General features: G+C 49.7%; 6 protein-coding genes; 4 read left to right on the plus strand and 2 right to left on the minus strand.

The window, feature by feature from the left end:
* Positions 1 to 2,655: 2,655 nt before the first annotated feature.
* Positions 2,656 to 3,340, plus strand: FFUJ_03361 (uncharacterized protein; the record flags this gene model as incomplete). XM_023575200.1 has 2 exons in its annotated part: positions 2,656 to 2,794; positions 2,847 to 3,340. 2 exons carry the CDS (start codon positions 2,656 to 2,658, stop codon positions 3,338 to 3,340), a joined length of 633 nt encoding a protein of 210 aa, XP_023428420.1.
* A 456-nt stretch (positions 3,341 to 3,796) lies between these two features.
* On the minus strand, positions 3,797 to 6,230 carry FFUJ_03362 (probable ATP-dependent RNA helicase; the record flags this gene model as incomplete). XM_023575201.1 has 2 exons in its annotated part: positions 3,797 to 4,567; positions 4,617 to 6,230. The coding sequence occupies 2 exons, from the start codon at positions 6,228 to 6,230 to the stop codon at positions 3,797 to 3,799; spliced, it is 2,385 nt and encodes a 794-aa protein (XP_023428421.1).
* Positions 6,231 to 6,818: 588 nt separating this feature from the next.
* On the plus strand, positions 6,819 to 7,916 carry FFUJ_03363 (probable EB1-like protein; the record flags this gene model as incomplete). XM_023575202.1 has 4 exons in its annotated part: positions 6,819 to 6,832; positions 6,915 to 6,986; positions 7,219 to 7,331; positions 7,387 to 7,916. 4 exons carry the CDS (start codon positions 6,819 to 6,821, stop codon positions 7,914 to 7,916), a joined length of 729 nt encoding a protein of 242 aa, XP_023428818.1.
* A 2,060-nt stretch (positions 7,917 to 9,976) lies between these two features.
* On the plus strand, positions 9,977 to 11,059 carry FFUJ_03364 (related to syntaxin; the record flags this gene model as incomplete). Its single annotated transcript, XM_023575203.1, has 1 exon — positions 9,977 to 11,059. The coding sequence occupies one exon, from the start codon at positions 9,977 to 9,979 to the stop codon at positions 11,057 to 11,059; it is 1,083 nt and encodes a 360-aa protein (XP_023428422.1).
* A 369-nt stretch (positions 11,060 to 11,428) lies between these two features.
* Positions 11,429 to 11,746, minus strand: FFUJ_03365 (uncharacterized protein; the record flags this gene model as incomplete). The annotated part of the gene is made up of 1 exon (XM_023575204.1): positions 11,429 to 11,746. One exon carries the CDS (start codon positions 11,744 to 11,746, stop codon positions 11,429 to 11,431), a length of 318 nt encoding a protein of 105 aa, XP_023428423.1.
* A 3,138-nt stretch (positions 11,747 to 14,884) lies between these two features.
* Positions 14,885 to 17,398, plus strand: FFUJ_03366 (uncharacterized protein; the record flags this gene model as incomplete). The annotated part of the gene is made up of 1 exon (XM_023575205.1): positions 14,885 to 17,398. The coding sequence occupies one exon, from the start codon at positions 14,885 to 14,887 to the stop codon at positions 17,396 to 17,398; it is 2,514 nt and encodes an 837-aa protein (XP_023428424.1).
* Positions 17,399 to 17,707: the final 309 nt, after the last annotated feature.

Below are 17,707 nucleotides of genomic sequence, written 5' to 3' on the forward strand. Positions count from 1 at the left end.
AATGATGATGGCTCATGTCACGTTACAGCCAAAACCCATTAGTGTCTCAATTGGCTATCGAGGCTCTTTACCAATCGTGCTTAGGGGGCTGAAACAAGTGACAATGCCCTCCACTTCCTGAACACAACTGTTATCATAGACAATCAATTTGAGAGGTAGATGACTGATACAAGGAACTGAAAACCCTCTATGTGCAATAGTAGGGCTGAACTTTTGACCCTGTACATCGAGATCATCATCAGCCGCCGATCTAAGCGACCGGAGATGACCGATGCTTCTTTACCGTCGTTAGTAGCCGATCCAGAACCTGTCTCAAACACCCATCAGCTGAAAAGAAAGATTGCAAGCAAGGCTATCAAGACAGGAGAGGCTTGGCTGACCGCTGAGAATGTGATCGAAATGTCGATCTCACTGTAATAGGGTTTAGGTTTAAGACTTGGATCTACGAGATAGGAGCTTATTTAAGCTATTGGAATGCCAATCGGTGCATAAGAAGTTGAAGCATAACGTCTCGAGAGACTCTAATTGCTCGGTACCAAGACAAACTGACATCGGCACTGTTAAGTGAGTTGAGCGAGCTTATGGCGTGTACACTCCGAGACAGCTGAAAAAAGCGAACCCCTTTGATACGCACACATGCTCAGCTTGACGCAAAGAGATGTATCGTCGTAAATGCAACAAGCTCTCTTGGCAGATCAAACAGAGCCTTTGAACCGCCCTCCAGACACTCTTTATCGATCCCTGCATAGCGCCGCGTCGATGAACTAGATATATTGAAGCCACGACTTCAAGGTTACCTGTAGCTCTCTCTTTGAATTTCAACTCGATTCGGATGAACAACACCCGTTACATAATGTGGCCAATGAATGGGAAGTGTTTTTGAAGTCAGTACAGCTGAGAGATCAGTGTGACTTGGGATGACCAAGCACATATGTCAACACGCAGTACAACTCTTGGTCTGGGCCAAGTCGATACGCACCACTGAGACAAGATACTCAGCCCAGCTCTACGCAATAATAGTAAGACAGATTATGAATGGTATCATACGCATGCTGATGAACCTCAAGCTAAGTAGATTGGATGAGTTACGAGCATCAGACATAAAGCTTTCAAGTCATTACCGAATAGGGACTATGTCTGCGCTGCATGGGCCTACATTTCACAGGTTATGTAGTCTAAAAAAGAGATATCGACTATCCGTATATTCTTTACGGATCTTCAGATGTGGCATATGCAGCCAACATGTATGTATGAAGTCTAGACTCCATATCTCATCTCGATCTCACCTATCTATCGATCGCAAGACGAAACTGAACACCCTTAAACAAGTCTCCGAAATCTTACTGATCAGATCTGACTTTCCACAAATCTGCTGGAGTGAGAGAATTGTCTCAGAAATGATCAAGATGCCGTAAGTCAGACTTTCCATCCATGGCCTAGAACACACTGCGCCGTGAAGCTGCAGTTGTTCTGGTCTAGATCTGTGATGCAAGTTATTCCACAAGCAGTGAACACTCCGCGAACATGGCTTATATGTGAGACAATGGATAGTTCCGGAATATTTTCCGCTGTCAAATAACGATAAAGTGACAGTTGTCTAAGACACACAGGCAGCCCTCACAACGACTCGGAAGCCGACTGGTTCTTTTAACCCTGCCTTTACAGGCGGCATCAAGTTGTTCATCACATATCTCAAACTGCAGTAGTAAGCACAATCTAGATATCCGATTTGCGATCTTGTGCAGCGCCAAGATTACATAGATGCTTCAAGTTTCGAGACCATTGAGGATCGTTGTGCTTATTAGCTAAGTGGCTGAGAGAGCATGACCTAACATCTTTGCTCTGAGACACCAAGCGGAGAGCTGAGATTTCCAATCGAGGCGGCTCAACTTATGTTTAGAATCGAAGAAACGAGGAGTTCAGTCTAAGCCAGTTCTCTACATATAGACATTAGTTCCGGAAACAACCCGGCAAGTCTTGAACTAACCCCAGGAACTAAGATAGCACCGGAGCACTTTTGTAATAGCCCTTTGCCAAACTCAGACACTCAAGACTAAGTCACTTTGTCCGCCGCTCGATCAAAAAACGCCCGACTATCACCGTTGTCTCAAGCATGGGGAAATCCCTCCCCTCTCAATGGCCGCCTCCCAACAAGCTCAAAAGAACCAAGACACGATTGACCATTCCAGACGTCAAGTTGACTCTCACCAACATGCGTGTTTCTTTCAAAAGGGTAGTACCGCATGCACATCCCCCTCCCCTGGATGAGCGCCCACTCGTAACGGCCCGGCGGTAACGGCGTGGTCCAAGACTGCACTAGGTCTAGTCCTCGGAGGCAACTGTCAAAGTCAACTCTGAGGCGCTGGAATGGGGTCCAGTCTAGAGCTGTGATGCGTGTCTGGGCTTTGGAATGTTGCTCGGGAGGGTTGCCCAAAACCTGTTAGGTTGGACTCGATAAGCTGTGGATGATGGTTGTTGAGATCGAGGTGGCGAGTTATACGATGGCTTCTGGACATGGTGCTGAAGTAAAGTCTATATAATTTGCTTGGTCTGGCGCCTGGAACTATCACCATCATCATCTTCACTTCACTCACAACTCATCAACTCATCACATACTCAACACTGGCCTTGATCACTTCAACTACCACAATCAATATGAAGTTCCTCAGCCTTCTCACTCTTGCTTCCTTCGCCGCGGCCTCTCCTTTCCGCCGGCAACAAACCGTCACAGGAACCATCAAGTCCTCGGTTGACACTGTATCAAGCTCCTCTTTGGTAACTCTCAACGAGATCGGTAAGCCGCTTCTCCTAGCACCTCAACCTCCTCTTTACTTACAACTTAATAGACAATAATGTCGCCTTGATCAAGAACAACGTTGATGCCCAACTCATCGTACAAGCTCAAGCCCTTGTCAAGGCCAATTACCAAGCAATCGCCCAGGGCCTGGCCGCTTCCACAACCACGATTGTCAGCGTCACAACAGGGGCAGCTGGTGGTGTTGCTGGTCAAGCCATTGGCCTCACCAACCAACAGATCGCGACACTCACTGCCTCTATTCTCATCGTTATCGACATCATTGAGAACATCGGCGCCACTGTCACCGTCACTGTCACAGACCTGACTCCTGCTCTGCGAGCTACTTTCCAGGCTGAGATCAATGCTGTCAAGGCTGCAGTCAACCCGTTTGTGAGCCCTGTTCTCCTCTTCGCTGCTGCTGTACGAGCTGCGAATGTTGGCGGTAGTGCCACTATCACTGGCCTCGACAATGCCATTGTCAACCTGCTCAGAGTCCAAAGCGAAGTCGCGGCATCTATTGGAATCCCTCCCCTTAGTCTTTGAGTTTGAGCCTGGTTCTACGAATATAGTTATGAGGACTCTCTTTTACAAATGATGAAAGCGATATCTAGCGTGCTTCTTACGACAAAAGCAACGGTGCTAGCGGTATAGCGAACGATTACACACTCCTTGATACTTAATATAGTAATTTTCTTTCCGAACCTTCTTGACCAATGACTTGTGATAATTTGTAATGTACGGCCCTGAAAAGTGCGAGTGTTGGACGGATTCGTCAATCCTTTAGCGTCACGTAAACGTCAGATTGCCGATCAGGGTTGCATAGATCTACAGGCACGTCCAGTCCCTTCAAACCTTATTGCAACATTCCTCACAAAGCGCCGAATCAGGTTAGATACCCCTCGGACGAGCAAGACGGAGGCGGGTTGTGTGTGGCCATGGATATAATTAACCTAAAACTACCTATACATCGCTGCCAATAAACTCCTCTAAACTTTTAGCTCATCTCCTCTTACCACCGACTCTTCCCTTTCCCTTGGGTTTACTAGGGGCGGCATCCTTGCCTCCCTCCTTAGTCGCCCGGCCCTTGGCCCTTGATTTGGCCTGTTCCTTATGTCGGGCCTTCATATCAGCCTCTGACGACTTGCCCTTCCTCCACTCTCCGCCACCCTCGGCACGTAGTTGCTTGTTGTCAAGGCGCTTCTTATCCTTGTTGCTTAGTTTGCCCGTCTTCTTCTTCATCGCCTCTCTCATGCCGTTGAGCTCATCTTTGCCGGCTTGCTTGGACTGCTTCTTGTCGTGTTCAGACTCGAACCACGTTCGCCTAGGTCGTCCCTTGATCTCAGCCTCATGCTGGATGAGGTTCTCACCCTTCTTGACTTGCATCTCGACATGGGCAAGCTGCTTCTCTTCCTTCTCTTCTTGCATGATCTCCTCGATTTCATCATCCATCTCGTCGATCTGTGCCTGAAGAGTATCGACCTCGGCAGCCTCAATCTGCCGACTGACAATCTTGGCGCCCTGGGCCTTGCCGGCCTTCACTGCAGCCTTGACGACCTTGCGGTCGTTCTCAGAAGCTAATGTCAAGGCAGTACCCTTGCGACCAGCACGAGCTGTTCGACCAACTCTGTGGACGTAGATTTCGAGTGATTGAGGCGCTTCGTAGTTGATGACGGTATCGACGCCCTTGATATCAAGACCACGGGAAGCAAGGTCGGTGGCTAATAAATACGCCACCTTGCCATCACGGAAGTCCTCAACACTTGAGATACGCTAAATAGTGTTAGTGATGGTCATAGCAGCGAGACAGAATAATACTAACCTGTGTTTGGTTCATGCTACCGTGAAGCTCAGCACATGAGAGACCAAGTAAACCAAAGATAATTCGAGCTCGATGAGCTTCCTTCTTTTGTCGGAAAAAGATAATAACTCGCTCCTTGTAGAGGTTCTTGCAGACATGTGCCAGGTAACCCATTCGCTTCTCCTCTCGGCCAGGGCGCAGGCGAACGAATTCTTGCACCAGTGTAGTAACAGTCTTCTTCTGAGAATCCACCATAACCCTGGCAGGTTTATTAAGGCCGACCTTGATGAGACGGTCGACAGTGGATGTCATGGTAGCGGAGAAGAGCATAGTTTGTCGTGACTTGGGGAGTGTTGTGAGAATTTCGTTAAGTTCGTCGGCGAAACCGTCCTCAAGCATACGATCAGCTTCATCAAGGACCATGATCTCAACAGTGTCAACGTTGAAGCTGGCAGAGTTTCGCATGTGATCAATGAAACGACCAGGGGTAGCAATAATAACATCTGGGCGCAACTTCAGCTCAACCTCCTGGGCCTTGAGACTCAGACCACCGACAGCAAGGGTAAACTTGATATCAGTAAAGGCAGCAAGTTTTGTGGCGACAGCGTGACATTGGATGGCCAATTCACGAGTAGGAGTCAGAACAACGACGCGGGTGGTGGGAATCTTCTTGGGTCGGTATAGCAAACGCTCCAGAATAGGAACGATAAAGGCACCAGTCTTTCCGGAACCAGTGACAGCACCACCGACAAGATCCTTGCCCATAAGCGCAATAGGAATTGACTTCGCCTGAATGGGCGTAGGCTTGGAGAATCCTACTGTAGCAAGACCACGGAGAATTGGACGTGACAGAGACATGGCCTGGAAAGATGAGGCACTCTTCTTGCCAGGTGCCTCCTCTTCCTCCGGGGCGAAGAAAGCCTTTCGCTTTGCTTCCTCCTCGGCGTCCTCCTCAACGTCGCTATCGTCGGAAGCATCGTCATCTGGGTGCCCTGTGGGAGTAGCGACAGAGTCGTTGTCTGATGCAGCATCATCATCTTCCTCGTCCTCATCCTCATCCTTGTCTTCAGCTCCAGATTCATCCTCATCATCCTCGTCCTTTTCGTCGCCAGATTCTTCAACATCAGAAGCAACGTTCATACCGAATGCGTCGTCTGCAAGAACCTCGTCATCATCGTCGTCCAGATCAACATCCATAGCCTCGTTCTGTTCGGCATCGGCAGTTTCTTCGTGGTCAGATTTTCCAAGCTTCTTTTCGCGACGCCTTCGAATAATCTCATCCAGATCAACACCCTTCTTGTCAATAGCCATACTCTTCTTCGCACCATCGAAGCCCCATCCCTCGAATTCTACTGTACCAAGGTCGGCAGCTTCCTCAGCGCCAAACTCGAATTCGGAGTCCATGGCACCATCGTCATCATCATTGAATCCCCAGATGCCCTCTACACCATTTTCCTCCTCGTCATCTTCAGGACTGGCTGCACGCTTTGACTTCTTTGGCTTTTTGCTGGTCTTGGCCTTCTTCTTGGGAGGTTCCGCGGTCACTTCCTCCTCCTCGACAGGAATATCGTCATTGTCGTCAATTGTAAATATGAAGTCGTCTTGTGCGGGTTTTCGCTTCTGTGAGGGCGTCATCTTATCGGGTCAAAGGGCACTCGTACAGCTCTTCTATCAAGATTTGTAGACGCGACAGAAGCAGTGGGGCACCTTTCGCAGCAAATCTCGAACTTTTTTTTTTCTGCCGCTTCTCGAAATTTTAGCGGTGAGAGCTTGTTACTTTCCCAAAGATTGACGGGCGGCTCCGCACGTGACCTCACTGGCTGGAGCAAGCTCTAGGGGACGTAGCGGGGGGTAGGAGGGGTTCTAGCGTTGCGGTACGTGGCGGTACCTTCTGTGCCAAACACGATCAGCAATAACACAGCGGATGCGCTGGTCCCTCTGGGTACCCCCCACCAACGGCCGGCTGGTTGATTGGGCGACAGGCTACCCATGAACAACTTCGTGGAATCAGCGCGAAGACGGTTGCTTTTAATTTCTCCCCAACTTAACCCGACGAACGCAATCTCCTTAGCTTCCCTTTTGCGCCTTCGTTCAGTTTGTTTTCCTTTCTCGATTCGATATCCTCTTGAAACGAACGCCTTTCGCCTTTCTCCTACGTCGCTTTTTTGCGCTCTCACGATCCCGAATAATAAATCACACCCTATAACAGACAATCAGTTCAAAATGGGCGAGTCGAGGTTGGTGATGCCATCTGGAGCTGTTTGCAAGACAGCTAGCTACCTCCAAACATTGCTTGCATACTAATACATAATGCTACAGACAAGAGCTTGTTGCATGGCTCAACAGCCTGCTTCAGCTTAACATCACCAAGGTTGAGCAGTGCGGTACTGGGTGAGTCCATCCATCTTTTGTTTGCCCCGCCCCCTCGTCACAGATGGCTACATCATGTTGCACCGTGCTATGATCGAAGCAAGGGATTATAAACAACACCAAACAACCCCGCGATTGCTATCACGAGCACTTTCAGGGAGCCTCACTTGTCATTCCTGACCTATACAGCCACTACACGAGCACGCACCATTATCTGCATCATGATACTTTCTTTCTAACACCGCCTGTCTAGTGCTGCCCTTTGCCAGGTTTTTGACAGTATCTACATGGACGTCCCCATGTCCAAGGTCAAGTTCAATGTGAACTCTGAATACTTGTATATTCAAAATTTCAAGGTCTTGCAAAGTCAGTCACTTATTTTACACTTTCACCTACAAATAGCATGCTGACGTGTCTTCAGACACCTTTACCAAGCACCAAATTGACAAGCCTATTCCTGTCTCCGCACTTATCAAGTGCAAGATGCAGGACAACCTCGAGTTCCTCCAGTGGACAAAGCGATTTTGGGATCTTAACTTCCCCGACCACGAGTACGATGCCGTTGCCCGCCGAAAAGGTGGCTCAATGCCTCCCGCTGCCGCCGCACCCCGACCTGCTGCTAGCACTGGCGCCGCTCGCCGCGTGGGTAGCGGTACTCCAAGTGGTGGACCCCGAGTTGCAAAGGCCGCTGGACCCGCTACCGCAGCTCTTCAGCAAGAAAACGCCACATTGAAGGAGACCGTCACAGGCCTGGAGAGGGAACGAGACTTCTACTTCAGCAAGTTGCGGGATATTGAGCTACTTGTCCAACAGGCTGTTGACGAGGACCCGGAGCTGGAGAAGCAAGAGGATGGCCTCGTAAAGCAGATCCAAACTATTCTTTACTCAACAGAGGAAGGATTCGAAATTCCTGCTGAGGGCGAGGGTCTCGATGACCAAGAGACCTTTTAGACTTGTTGATGACATCCAAAGCTGGAAGATGTACTTAACGCGACCACGATTTGGGCTGGGGTGACGCTGGTTTCTCTGGCACGAGTTAAACAGAGGATGGATATGGAGTTGTGACCCAAAACCTTTGGGAGGGAGTTCGCTGAGCTGATAGGGGACAAGATTTGGCTCTAGAAGCGAAGGTTGTCCCTGTACTTGTTCTGGGACTCGCATAGAGTACTCGAGAATGAGGGTAAAAATTGATCTCGTTGGACACTCGAGCTTGTGTCGCCGTGTTACGGGTAACGTTGTGGCCAGTAAATGGGAACGGGACGAGCCGAGACCATGGAAGTTAAAGTCATATTTGGGAAGTATAGAAACAAGCATGGCTGAGATGACTTGTTAGAGTAATGTGATGACTTTGTACATAAACTGTCGAGATACCCAAAGTATACATTGTTTGGGCTGGAGTGTGAATACATGATATCCAAGCTGACAGCCCTTATTAGGATAATTTGCTACTAACACTTTGAGAGCCAGGTGAACAATTTGCCTTACGAGGTCTGTGAAGTCCAGATTGCCAGGCCGATAGGATCGTTCACAAATTAGAAGAACACGCCCAAGCACAGGAGACTAACCTATTATCAAGCCAGACTTGTTACGGATGTCAATAAAACCTTGGGATTCCGCGATAAGTGCTGGGTATTCCTGGAAGATAATGACATGTATGAGACCACTCCCTCCACTTGTAGAAGTTCCAAATGGTCTTTTCTCCTCCAAGTCTTGCTATCACTGGTGTAAAACTCCCGGAAATTTACAAGCCTATTCTACCTTGAAATATGTTCGTTGGTACACTTTCAGGGTTTACATTGAAGAACGGACTCGAGAGAATGTAGGTGTGATCAAAGCCCCTTTTGGCTGTTCTATCAAGGCCACCAAAGAGGGAGCATACTTTGTGGCCTGAGAACAATAAAGCTCAATGCCTGAAGCAATCATGACATGAAACTATGAAGTGCTTGTCAAGTCAAATATTTCGTAGTCAGAAATCCTTCCATGCTACCTATAATCAGGTATCGAACATCAGCATGATGGCATTTCGCAGATAAGTGCATGATTCAAAATCATGTTTGGGATTGCGCTGTATCAGTCGATTATGGGAGAACTTGCTTTATGTCAAGTGATATTATCACCCAGTTCAGTTCAGGTTCTTACAATTATAAAGTGGCGTATATCGTTCAACTAATGCTAATTGAAGCAGATAATGGCAGCAATAGCTCATATACTTCAGCCATGGCCGCTCAATTAACACATTGTTTGACTTACGCAACCAACATGTTTGCTGGTGATTTTGTGATCATCAGGAATACTATGCTCTTTGCTCTAGCTGTAGACATGACTCACATACCTCGGCCATGTGAATTTCCGAAACCAGAGGTAGCTTAAGATTCACCATCATAATGAAAACAAACGACTGAAGATTGAAGGGCATCAGACAATATTGCGGCAAGGTAGTCGTTGCTTAAATATGTTCCAATGCCAATCTCTTAAACCACACGTGTAAAGTGAAACTCTGCCAAGTTTGGAGCATACATAACTCTTTGGACAAAAGAGTGTATAATAACATCAGAGCTGAAATCTTCCTCATCAATGTTATCACCATGACAGGTCATCATGAGTTCTCACATGACCTTGTGCACATTGCATTGTGAGGCTCAAAGGCCTTTACTTCAAATGTGGATCACTCTGGCAACAGGTCGCATGCGCAGCCAATTTTAGTTTAGTGCTGCCAATTGCCGAGCGCCGTGACCTTCACCGACGGTCAGCCACCAGCACTAAAACACAGCCTGGGGCCCTGGGCACCCAATGCATAATAAGCTGTACGAATACGTCAGGCAGCTTCTTTCGATAGACGCCATGGCCATGACGCATTTATCGTCTTTCATGTCTTAATTTACACAATCAACATTCGCCGTTCAACCACGTAACAGGCGAACATCAATATAATTTTCTTTCATGCCTTTCATGTGAATCAAGAACCACTCTCCAGTACCGAGCATCATCACCACAACCAAGCTTCAATCAACATGGCACCGACAGAAATCGCCATTCCTTCGACCAGCGTTTCCGACGAAGGCTCCAAGAAACCTTACACACTCTACAATATCACGCTTCGCCTCCCACTGCGATCTTTTGTCGTCCAAAAGCGATACTCAGACTTCGATGCCCTCCACCAGGCTCTGACGCAACAAGTTGGCGCTCCGCCACCAGAACCTCTACCAGCGAAACACTGGTTGAAGTCGACTGTCAACTCAGTCGAACTGACCCGAGACCGCCAGGCAGGACTCGAGAAATATCTACGAGCGATTGCAGAATCACCTGATCGACGATGGCGTGACACATCAGCTTGGAGAGCCTTTTTGAACCTGCCGAGCTCGAGCACGACCAACTCGGCGATATCAGCGGGCGGCATGATTAAGAGTGCCGTCGCTGGTGCTGCTGATCCGGGAACATGGCTGGATATTCACCGAGACCTGAAGCAGAATCTTCACGAGGCTAGACAATGTCTGTCGCGGCGAGACGCTGCTGTTGATAATGGCAATTCAACGGCCGCCGCGGAGGCGGGCGCAGCGGCCAAAAGGGTTCTCGTCCGCAGTGGAACGCTGATCGCAACACTTGCGGATGGACTACGAAAGATACAAGAATCGAAACGACTGGGCGAAGGAGAGCTGCGGCGTCGCCGGGATCTGGTTTCCCAAGCCCGCATGGAACGCGAGGGCTTAGATAAGCTTTCCAACAGCATGCCCAATTCCACATCAGCTTCAGGAAGAGGCGGCTTGAGTCAAGGTCAGGCCTCGGCAACTGACAAAGCTGGGCTGCTGAAGGGAGGCCGTCCTGCAGGTCGTGTTCTGGGTGCTCCTTTGCCAGAGACTGATAAGACACGAGAATTGGGCAACGAAGGAGTACTGCAGCTACAAAAGGAGGAGATGCAAAACCAAGATCTTGCCGTTGAACAGCTCACTGCAGTCATTCGACGACAAAGAGAGATGGGCGAGCGGATCCATGAAGAGGTTGAAGATCAGATTCGTCTGCTGGATGAACTGGACCAGGACACTGATCGCACAGGGGCTAAACTGAAGGTCGCGAACAACCGTATCAAGAAGATGTGACAGCTACCTCTCTTGCTACTGGTAAAGCTGGTTCTATTTGTGGTACAAGTCGCCGTTTGGTGGCTTTGGATCCTAAGGGTATTATCTAATGGGCTATCATGGGTTGCAGACATTGCGACGTTCCTGGTACAGAATCGATGGGAGAGCGTTTGATATGGGCATGCAAGGCGTCTTGTGTGGCTTTGGATTGAATTGACTTGAATTGGGGTTCTGATTTGTAGGGTGCTTTATACACTGAACTGGTGTTTGTAAAGTAAAGTAAAGTAATAATAGATTGATAGGCAATGAAGGCTGGATGCATCACCGTTGAGAGCACATGGAAGTTTACGCAGCATGTGAAGTGAAACCTTGTTCCTTGTCTACAGCAGATTATGTTGAGTTAATGTCACCAGGACCCTTTCTCCACAGACAGCCGTGTGTCTCATCCTTGAAGCGCGAAGTTGTCTTAATCTCAAAGCCATTATTTCTCATCACATCTCGTGGCTTTCGGTAGTAGTCAACTACATCACATCGCAGTATCACCGTCACAATGGAAACAGAAAACACAAAAGTTGCTTCGTAACCAGATGATCCGACTCGACGGGTAATCAGAATGAACAAGTCAAGCTCTCCCTGGCGCGCCGGACCGTTCCACGTTGCATGAGGATGGGCCTGGGTTGGGTTGCAGAAGGTACAGCAGAGGTACATTGTGGTGACTTGAGCCTGTCACTTCAGCCCACCAAAACGAACAGGGTGACAACCTCTGAGTGATAGTGATTGAGCGATGTCTGCAGCTCTACAAGATTAGTATCACATGAGAGAGAAATGAGTAAACAGAAAAATGATTGTATTCTTCCCTCTTCTTTGATATCTTCGCATGAACTGATTCAGTCTGAGATGATAGATCTGACTTCAGGCTCAGACATACTGCGGGATAACGGAGACTCAGACCGTCCCACCCGTCCTTTAGGCTCAACTTTTTAGTGGTCTAGCTACGTCACTAGCCGACGTCGTCGTCACGAGCTTAGCGCGTTTTTCCTTTCTTTTTTCTGGGTTCAACAGTGTTGTATTTTGCTGATCTCTGGTTGCCAGGCAACGGCCAACTAAACGTGGTCAACTGAACGCTTTCGAGTCAGTCACCAATTGGTTGCACAAAAGCACTCGATTTGAACGAATTACAAGTCATGATTGGAGCCACGCAGTGAATAATGCATGTTCTCGTAAAATTGATTACTTGCATTCAAAAGTGGCTGGAAATTATGCTTGAAGATACAGAGAAAAATGAGGTGGGTGGTGGTGGATAGAGGGCCTCAGCGGTGAGGCGATGAACAGACAGCCACTCCTCTTTTGCTTGGCACTGCGGAAGCTGCGGACATTTCACAATGCATTGGTTAGGTTGTGCCTCCTTCACAAATAAAGAATAATGCACTGTTGAGCGAGAAGCAAACCCTCTGGGTTGCATCCAAGCGGCATGACGTCGGCAATTGATAACCTCCAAGAGAGTTTACCGGCTTCAGGGACGAAACTCTAGACTTTTTTTACCACCGCGGGAATCGGGGAAGTGGAAGTATATTTGTTGGCTTTAGCACTTCCACGAGAGTAAGCACCTCATCCGTGGCATTGGTGCTGGTACCCAGTTGTACAATCTCTATGTAACCGTGGGCAGGCAGTCGGACAAAAAAAAAAAAAAAGAGGAGGCCGCGACATCGCATCTAAGCCGTAACAAGGGTATCGTGAGGCCTAGACCACCGATGCGGATATCAGTTACCTCAGCATTCAGAGCGGTGAAAATGCCGACATTGCTAGCCTGAAGTCTCTTTGCTGTGTTTTGTCGGTGACGACGTGCAAACTTTGCACAGGTGGGTTGGCAAGCGGTATCGAAGCTTGGACTTTTTACCCACGAGCTGGGGAACTTGGGTCAAGTGTCATGTTGCCGATGCGGGAGATATCACGGATGTTGCTCGACGACAGATATCTGCTTTGAGGCGGGGGATGCATACGAGATCCTGCAGTGGTTTTTTGGTCAAAACATTGAGGCAAAACACGCGTACATGCTGTGGGAAGAAAGGTGCACCACTGCTGTAGGACAAGAGAGCGATATCAATTGCAGCCCAATCGTTGGATGCCTATCACGATACTGTTGCTGATGAGATCGACAGGCGGGGACAATCCCATTTGCTGTAGCGCGAATTGGCCACAGAGTTACGAAGGAGCCAGATATCTTCAACGCCCCCTCTTTCTTGAACGCTTGTTCCGCGTTTGAGCTCTGTTCTATTCGTGCCTTTGATCCACAGGGTCCAGTCAATGCCTCTCGCGAAAGCAAGCCACACGAGTTGCACAAGGAACTATGCGAAGGAATAACCTTGAGAATAGAAGATGTTGAGAGGTTGACAAGCAGGGGAGACCCAGCTTTGAATGGTGTCATGTTCCGAGGGGAAATGAAGACGAGGAACGCTGGGGGCTAAAAGGCCGTTCGACCGTTGGACCAGTGGAAGTAACGGAAATGGCCATTGAAAAGGCATGTCCAAAGTTCATGGATTGCAGATATATCTCTCGACTCCTGTAAGAAATGCCTCTCGGCTATCGAACTTCGATATATGTAAATCAGATAATGAGATTTCACCCTGGGTAAGAAGCGAGATATCTTGAGATTCCTCAAGGTCAAACAGAACCTGGCCGTTTTGCCCCCAAGATAGAGTTGAACTGACACATCAAACTTATCTCATTGAACTGTCCACTCAGCCCCGTTCAAACATCGTACCACGAACGAGTGGCCTCGCCAAATTGCGTGGATAGAAAAGCCACCTTTCGAGTCGTTGAAAACCGCGGCATTGGATCCTGGTTCCTAGTCTTTCCCAACTGATAGGTTGGGACATCATCCTCGTTTCTGATCCTATCCACCAGTCAAAAACCACGAGTGAGTGACGATTTCCAGGGAGTGGGGCTGACGAAGGCGTGCACCGCTGGCGGGGTGAAATTTAGCGTGGCTGGGCTAGCATTCAAGCGTCTCGTGGCCCTGGACTAACTGCACTTGCTGCAGCAGGCGCTGTAAGTACCTGCGATGTACTCTCGTACCTCCAGGCCCATCACCCGTCCCGCCCGGGGCCACAGCCAACTTTCCCCAAAGTGGAAGTAAACAATTGGGGAGGTGGCTCCTCATGGTGCTTCCTTGCACTCCTTCTTGTTCGCTACCTCGACCTTGTCTTCTCTGCCTCTGCCTCCGCTCTCCATCTCCATCTCCACCAACGACCGCCGAGCCATTTTCCTCCTGTGTCTTCCTCCTTTCCTCGTAACTCTCGACATCCTTGGTTTTTTTTTTTTTCTCCCCTCGCCTGTCCGTCCCTGACCTGACCGACTCGCCGTACAAACCTTCAGCACCTGCACGAAGTTGGAGCAAGTAGGGCTTTGTCATTTTGTATCACAATCGGTCGCTTCTGTTTCGTTGCTCTTTGTCCGATACTTTTTGCAACGGTCTTTTTTGTGCTCAGGATCCTCAAGTAGATCCAATCCCCTGTACTCCCGATTTTGTCTTGCGTGAGTTCTGTCTTGTCCAACCTCGTTTCCCTTTGCCGTAACCTGGCCCCAGCCACTCGGGAACGGAAGTTTTTGTCGACTCTCAATCCTTATTTCTCAAGCTCAGTGGCTTTGAGAGGTTGCCGTTCACTGTGGCAAAACATGTGGATGGCATCCGCTGACCTGTTCGTAGTTCCAATCACACTAAATAGCCTTAATGGCTTCCTCGAGACTCCCCTAAACCATCGATTTCGTCTGCGTTTGCGACTCCGAAATCTCCATAGTCCGAGGAGCCAATACTAGAACACAGCCTACTCGAGCTGACAGTCGAGAATGAGCGGTCCCCCTCCGCCGCCTCCGCCTCATGGCGGAGTGCCAAAGGGTTCTGGCTTGCCTCCGGGAAAGTATGACATTTTTGTTATCCCTGAGCACTCCTCTGGAGGCGGATTCTTGTACTTGCCATCTATGCAACCGAATGTGAACAGTTTCGCGGCTGGGTTCGCTTCAGCTCTTATCCTCGTGGTCCTTGGCCAGACTTTGGCGCCTGCTTTCCGTACGTGGTGGGAAGGCTTCCATGGATTAGGAAACATGGCAATGGCAATGCTGGTTGTGGGTGTTGGCTTCGGTGCATGGGCACTTGGTCGTTTCCAAAATCAAGATAAGGGGTTTCCAGGTAGTGGAGGTGGTTTTAGCGGTCCAGGAAATTCCGGCCGTGATAACCAAGGCGGATGGAGTTCGGGCTTCCGTTCAGCAAATGCCGGAGCGCCTCCTCCCCCTCCCCCTCATGGCACTCCTCCTCCACCACCTCCTCATCATGATACACCTCCGAGGCCACCGCCTCATGATGGTCCCAAGACATCTTGGCATGGCTCGCCACATTCAGAACGTCCTCCGCCGCAGCCAGAGCCTCAACCCACTTCGCGAGATGAACCCGAGCCACCTCCTCGACCACCTCCACAGGCTCGACCTCCCCAACCACAGACGCCTCCTGAAACGCCACCCCCGAAACCAAAATCAAAGAAGTCCAAATCTAAACCAAAAGACCCGCCAAGAGATCCTCCAAGAGAGCCGTCTCCTCCACCAAAGCCTCGCGCTGAGACTCCCCCTCCTCCACCGAAGCCCAAGGCCAAACCGGAACCCAAACCGGAACCCAAGCCAGAACCAGAACCAGAACCAGAACCGGCTCCTACACCCAAAGCTGAAAAGTCTGAGCGTGAAAAACAAAAGGGTTCATGGGAAAAGGCCCGCGAGGAGATGAGGAAGAAGGAAGAGGAGCGCAAAGTCAGGGAAGCCGAGCAAAAACGACGTGAAGAGGCTGCAAAGAGACTTGCTGAGCTGAGGGCCAAGGACGCCAAGGAGCGACAAGAAAGGGAGAAGGAGAGGCAGCGCAAGGAGCAAGAGGCTCGTGATAAGAAGGAGCGCCTCGAAGCTGAGCAGCGGGCCAAGGAGCTTGCCATCAAGCTCGAGGAAGAGCGCAGGGAACGTGAACGCCTGGAGAAGGAAGCCAAGGAAGCCCGTGAGCGAGAAGCACAACGAGAAAAGGAGGCTCGCGAACTTGAGGAGAAGAAGAAGAAGGAAGCCGAAGAGCGCGAAGCAAGACGAAAGAAGTTTGCCGCTGAACGAGAGGCTTTGAGAAAAAAGGAAGCCGAGGAGGCTAAACGACGAGAAGAAGAGAAGAAACAAAAGGAGCTTGAGAAACAGCGAGAGCAGGAGAGATTGGAGAAGGAGAAGGCTGAGAAGGAGAGGATCGAGAGGGAAAAAGCCGAGAAAGAAAAGGCTGAAAAGGAACAGGCTGAGAGAGAAAGAGCTGCAAGGGAAACTGCAGATCGACAACGTATGAGTTACGCCTACTCGGGTGTTGGCGAGAAGATCAGCATGTGGCCTAACGGTCGCCCACCAGCTGCACCCAAGTCTACAACCTCTTCTACTTCCAAGCCTCCTCCAAGCGCCGCTTCTTCTCAACGAAAGCCTGGTCCTGTACCCTCCGCCGCCAAGTCCAACGTTTCTGGCGTCAGCACAGAGAACTCGTATCGACCCTATGACAAGCCCAAGCAGCAACCGAAGCGTAGGGGTTCTGTGTCTTCGCTTGGTTCTGAATCGTCGTGGGCTGCGTCGCAGACTACTGGTCGAACAACGCCGCCTCTTTCGACACGTGCTGGTCCCTATTCAACCAAGGATCCTGACAAGATTGTCATTTCAGGTGTTTACCTTTTCATGAACCAATTCTCCAAGACGCCCGCTAGCCAACTTATCTCGGGTGTGGGAACTGTAACCGACGGACTCATCCTCCGTGTGACAACCGAAGGCCTTTTTATCGATGATGATGTCCGAAATGTACCACAGCGGGAATGGGACGTCAAAACTTGGACGCTGAAACAAGTAGAGGTATGGTGCCCCCCGCATTGCTTGAAATCGCCTGCTGCTTCTTCCCCCGCCCCCGGTACTAAACCGAACCCTTTGCTTTACAAAATGGCCTCGTCTCGAGCACGCGATCGTGGAGCAACTCAACCTCTCGTAGGTGAAGAAGCCGACGTTTTCCTGACCGAGATGCTGCGCGCATGCAAAACTCGTTGTCGTCTTGGTTTATGCAATCGTACATTTCGAGATACTAACATTACGTCTTCGACTGGCCAGACTGGAGAGTGGAAATCCAAAGGCCTTCACCTACTACGGGCCACGAACCGAGAAGGAAAACGATACCTGTTTGTTATCGACGAGTCGGAAAGCTGGAAGATATCTACTGGGCTCCAGCGTCTCCGAAAGAGCCCTCTTGCCCAACAGCTTGCTGTCAGTGGCATGGCAGCTTCTGACGCTCGAGGAACCCTCGAGATGCTGGGCTGGGCCTAATAAGACCTTTGCAGAGTACATACTCGCTTCGGTACATAGCTCCTGGGTTAGACGGTACCAATACAGAAGGAAGAAGAATAGAAGCGTAGAAAGTGGTGGACAGCGCAAGGATTTATGGGGAGCCAGGAAAACCCGCGGTTACCTGGGAGAAAACGATGCATTGCAGCATTTGGGGCGACATGATTGTTGGAATGTCAGTGAATTGCATAGCAAGACAGGAGTACGGGGCAATGCGGATCTGGGTTTGATTGACTGGGCTGGCCGACTCAGCGCGTGCGTCTGCTTGAGGTCAGCCCAGGCGTTTATGTT

This window comes from Fusarium fujikuroi, chromosome FFUJ_chr03 (assembly GCF_900079805.1).
Source record: "Fusarium fujikuroi IMI 58289 draft genome, chromosome FFUJ_chr03".
Lineage (NCBI taxonomy): Eukaryota > Fungi > Ascomycota > Sordariomycetes > Hypocreales > Nectriaceae > Fusarium > Fusarium fujikuroi.